This window comes from Pygoscelis adeliae, unplaced genomic scaffold, assembly GCF_000699105.1.
Source record: "Pygoscelis adeliae isolate BGI_AS28 unplaced genomic scaffold, ASM69910v1 Scaffold113, whole genome shotgun sequence".
NCBI lineage: Eukaryota > Metazoa > Chordata > Aves > Sphenisciformes > Spheniscidae > Pygoscelis > Pygoscelis adeliae.
In genome coordinates, this window is record NW_008825108.1 from 1,723,088 (window position 1) to 1,728,238 (window position 5,151).

Below are 5,151 nucleotides of genomic sequence, written 5' to 3' on the forward strand. Positions count from 1 at the left end.
CTCCTGCTGGCCACACTATTTCTGATACAGGCCAGGATGCCGTTGGCCTTCTTGGCCACCTGGGCACACTGCCGGCTCATGTTCAGCCGGCTGTCGACCAACACCCCCAGGTCCTTTTCCGCCAGGCAGCTTTCCAGCCACTCTTCCCCAAGCCTGTAGCGCTGCATGGGGTTGTTGTGGCCGAAGTGCAGGACCCGGCACTTGGCCTTGTTGAGTCTCATACATCTCTAAGGAGCAAAATTACTCCCACATATAAATCGCTAACCTGTATAGTTAGTATATCTACCATAACGCATCATTAGCCTTTACTCAGACTTTAAATGCTTTTACTCCCTGTTCAAATTGTGATTTTTCAACTAAATCAAATAGCTGAGCAGGGCAGCTACCTTATGCAATTATTTGGCAGAAAACAAATTGATTTTTGTTTCAATCAGCACAGATTGAAACTAGGCTGTTTTATTATATGACTTTATGACCTGGTTCAACACGGTCAGCTCAGCTGCATGCAGTCCCTAGTGAAAAAACACATGGACTTTTTATTTATTTCCTGTGGCACTGGTAGAGCTCATTGACTCTATGAAAAAGTCGCAGGCACAAGGCAACATCAGGGTGCGGCTCATGTTAATTAGCACCTATCTACCACCTTTTAGCTCCTACATCAGTCTGCTGGTTTATTTTATCACTTAGCAGTGCTATCATCCTTACTCCTACCCAAATAGGAGATAACAATATTTCTGGACTCTTTTGAGGACACGTGGCCATAGCAAAATATGTCTAGACTTAACTTCTACCTTAGCTTAGCCTAAGTACAGAATCTCTCTTTTATACCAACATCATCTGAATTTGCGTATTGCTTACTGTTTCTTCCTCTGGAAAGCACTGCTGAGTTTGAGTAACTTCCCTGCTTTTAAACTTTTCTGTGAACGTATATTTTTAAGAGGAATTTTACATTTATTGTTCAGTTAAAACCCTGCAGCTTGAGAAGTAATGCATTTAGAGATCACATCCTCCATCCCCTGGTTTGTTGAGAACACTGTAAGTATTCTGAAACAGCCTATAAAGTCAAGAATGGGCTGCCTAGTATCTGTATTTGCTAAATTTCTTGGTTATATATATCTCAGTGAGCCTGAAACGTCTAATTATGTCAGCAAAAGCACATTCTGGTTATTCTCATCATAAGTGATACAAACCACAACAACAAAATTACCAGAAAATGCAAAGGGTAAATGCCTGCCTTTATTTAAAATACATGTTTTTTATTGAATATTACCATGGACAAATCAAGATTTTCACAGATTTGAAAGCCAGAAATTATCTATCATTGTACAAAAAAGACACTTCAGAAAGTTATTGAGTAAAAAAATTAAAGGAATCTATCTAATTTATAGCAGAAAGACTTAGAAAAAAAGATCAGTGGACTCAAGAAAACTAATTTAAAAATTTTAAAATTTATAAAAGTTTAAAAGACATAAAGGCTTATAATTTACAAGTGAGGACTTTTTTGTTGACAATTTACATCTGCAATAATTTTCATATTAGAATTTCTATTTATTGCTGTCCTCAGTTCATGGCTTACCTTTTGTGAGCTGTTTTAGCAACTCAAGTTACCGGTCACATCATACAATAATGGATTGAAATGTAAGGTTACATGACATCATATGAGATAATCCAGTCACTCCTTCACTTTAAGGCTATATAAATGTATGAATTCTATTTGCAATTCTTAGCAATCTTAATATCCACCATATAATGACAACATCCAGAGACTTTCACACGCTTCACTGGCTGTGACAATATGGTAAAGAACACAGTAACATTTCTGAAGTAAAAAAATTTAGTCCCAAATCATCACTAGTTTTTAAAATGTGGTATTTTCTACCAGAAAGTCTCTTTGTATACTTACACGTTTGTTATCAACCTATTACCCCATTTAATTTTTCCTTAGCACTTCTTCAATGTGTTTAAACATGCTAGCATCTTCAATGGTCGGTGTTATCTGAAAAGGAAGAATATACAGAAGCCCGTGATAGCAGATTGCTGTTATTCAACAGTAAGACAGAAATTCCATTCAGAAAATCTTCTAAATCTAGCCTTCAAAAGCAATCAAGAAAAAAGCATCTGGAAAGCTCTGGAACATGAAAATCCTTTGGGTAAGACACAGTAGAAATAAAATATAATGTACTACCTGATGTCACGGACCAGTTGCAGAATGGTCTAGAGAATCGAAACTATGATGATGTGTCTTTGGATGTGCATGTGTGCCTAATTCATTAAAGCATCCATCTCCAACTTACCTTATATGGCTTTCCACTGACAAGCGCAGAAAGAGCTGAACGTGGTATCTTGCCAGAGCGTGTTTTTGGTAGCTGTTTCACAAACACTCCCTTCTGGAAAGCTGCTACTGGACCAATGTTAGTTCTAACTTGCTCAACAATCTCTTCCAGAATCTTCTCCTCTTCTGCCTTTATACCTAGTGAAGAAGTTCATATCCTTTAAACTTTCTGGGACTTTTGCAAGTCTTAGTAACATCAGTAGCAGCGAGCTCTCACCTTCTCTCAGTACACACAGTGCAAATGGAACATGTCCTTTTAAAGGATCCTCCTGGCCCACAACAGCACAGTCTGCCACAGCGTGATGGAAGAGAACACACTGCGGGACAGAAAACAAAACTAAACTGAACTAATAAAAACTGAACATTTCAGTGAAAAAATTCCATAGGCATGGACATAAAAAATAGACTTATTTCTTACATTTTGACAGCAAAAAGCATTAGTCAGTACACCTCAGGATTCCAATTACACATGTTGCAGATGCACATGTGTGTATACTTTCATACACACTTACGTGTAGTTTTCAAACAAACGTAAGAAATAAAAACTATGGCAGCACAAGGTACAAATACAGAAGAAAGCAAAGGTGATTTCCTTACAGCTTTGGGAGAGTATCACATCTTTGGTTTTGTTAGTGAGATCTTTGCTGGAATAAATAACATTAGTCTAACATTACGAATAACATGGAGTTAAGCGTGTGGAGTAAGGACCAAAACCACAGAGGCACTCCTACTACAGGGCTATAAAGTCACATTGGTTCATTCTCTCTGGCTCCTTCTATCCTTTTCATTCTTTGCTGCACAAAGGCATAGTTTCAACCAAAGCCAAATACAGGCCCAACTTCAGCTTGCAGCCAGCTCACTCTCTTGGAAACATTAGGTCTCATCTTCCTTAGACAAAAAAGGGAATTAAACCAGAGTCTCCTCCTTCCTACTACACGTTTGCACAATTATACAAGTGATGGACAGTAGCACTAATATCTCAAACTCTCTTTCAGGGAAAAAAGTGAGAGATTGTCTTTTCTTTCCAATTAGACAGCTGAGGTTCTCACTTCCTGGAAAAAAGTCACCAAGATGTCTCAGTACATACTGAGAAGTGTGTACTAAGTCTGGGACAAAGTTGGACTTAAGATACCAGCAGTTGTGAATCCTCTTCCAAAGCAACTGGCTCTTTTCACGTAGTTATCAGCGTCCCTTGGGGTATCTTGCTGTCAACAGTGTTTTCAACATATCCTCCATACTCAGCCACAAAGAGGACCTAACGTGACCCTACACAAAGGCCACACAGAGGTCACATAATGTGACTGTGCATGTTAATTTCTTTGTGCATACAAGGACTATACGTTTGCCAGTAACAGATCTTCACATACTGTGTTGTCAAAATCAAAGGCAGTGGGATGATTGAAAGGAAGACTAACTAAAAGAAGTTTTAAGAATAAAGGCTTTTTTTTTTTTAAAGTAGGAATACCACATGTGCATTGGCTACTCATACAATGGCATGAGCATGAGGAAGACGACAGGAAAGGTACAGAGAAGACAGGAGAAAAAAAACTGAAGGAAGGAAAAGCTGAATCACTGCTGTTCCAATTAACAAAAGGGGGGCTCTTGTACGACCTGGATGTGAAACCGATGGTGGAAGGAACAATTCAAAGGGTCTCCCATAACCCATCCTAAATGCAGATTTCACCATCCTTAAGATTTGTAGTCAAACCAGGAAGGAGAAACTGGCTGACTGTGCCACGGTCACTACAACACACACCAAGTAGTTTTTAGCAAAATAAATCTGCAGTGTTTCTTGCAGACTTTGTTTGACAGAAGCTATACTCACTTCACAAACTATGATCCCAGAAATGTCCCATTCTACAAAAAAGCAAATGGGAAATACTTAGCTTAATATTAGATGCATGCTCTATCAAAGTACAAAAGCATGACCGTTTACACACACCTTTTGAAACTGTCGATTTTTCACAGTAATGAAATGGGATGTGCACAAGCCGTATCCAGAACAGCAAGTGCAACAGCCTGGAGTTAGTTCTGGTTAGGCTCATCCCAGAACTAGAAGGGCCGAAGAGCCTGTTGCAAAAATGCTGAAGCTAGATATACACAAGTGCATTTGAATTCAGATGCAGTCTACTTTGTCCAGAAGTCATTGTATCCAAACTGAAAAATCATACAGGAATGAATCTTACGCAACTCCAAATCTCCATGGTATTTCAATGCATCACATATATATACCTATGAGCTTCAGCCACTTCTAGTCCAGAGCCTCAATAATGCATTCCGTTTCCTGCTATAAATACCCATTCTTCCCTGCTCTGACCTCTTGATCCTGACCACAGCAACTAGATTGCCATAGAAAAAAACAAAAGAAAAAGAAGAAAATGCAATGAATTATGGAAAAGCAGACTAGTAAGGTCTACAACCAGAGGAACTGTGCTTTCCACAAAAACACAGGAAAAAGGTCTGCAGTATCCTGACATTACCATCAATACCACAATTACCTATCAGGCATCAACAGGACCCCTACGGTGGAGATTTATGCATTGCCAGCTTGTTTTGTAGTATCATTCCAGTCTGTCACTTGTTCTTAAAAGTCTTATGTTAAGCTGGAATATTGCAGTCACCGTAATATTTTTCCTCACTAATCTATCCAAAATCCTACCAACATACCTTTGACTTCGGGACACCTAATTTCAAATGATTGAAAGTGTCAATACTAACTTTAAAATTATCGAACTTTGTAAAACAGCTGAAAAGAAGAATAGAATCAGCACTAGACATTTTAAAATTGTTTAAAAGTAAGAAAAATCTCAAGAAAGTGA

The 5,151-nt window shown here is 38.5% G+C and overlaps 1 protein-coding gene across 1 annotated transcript in view; it reads right to left on the reverse strand.

Moving 5' to 3' along the window:
• Positions 1 to 1,220: 1,220 nt before the first annotated feature.
• Positions 1,221 to 5,151, reverse strand: part of ACSS3 (acyl-CoA synthetase short-chain family member 3) — an 85,509-nt gene continuing 81,578 nt past the window's right edge. The window contains exons 14-16 of the mRNA XM_009327655.1: positions 2,550 to 2,649; positions 2,295 to 2,470; positions 1,221 to 1,996 (exon numbers count right to left, since the gene is read on the reverse strand). Coding sequence (XP_009325930.1) covers positions 1,931 to 1,996; positions 2,295 to 2,470; positions 2,550 to 2,649 — 342 coding nt within the window. The 3' untranslated portion in view covers positions 1,221 to 1,930. The remainder of the gene's footprint in view (positions 1,997 to 2,294; positions 2,471 to 2,549; positions 2,650 to 5,151) is intronic.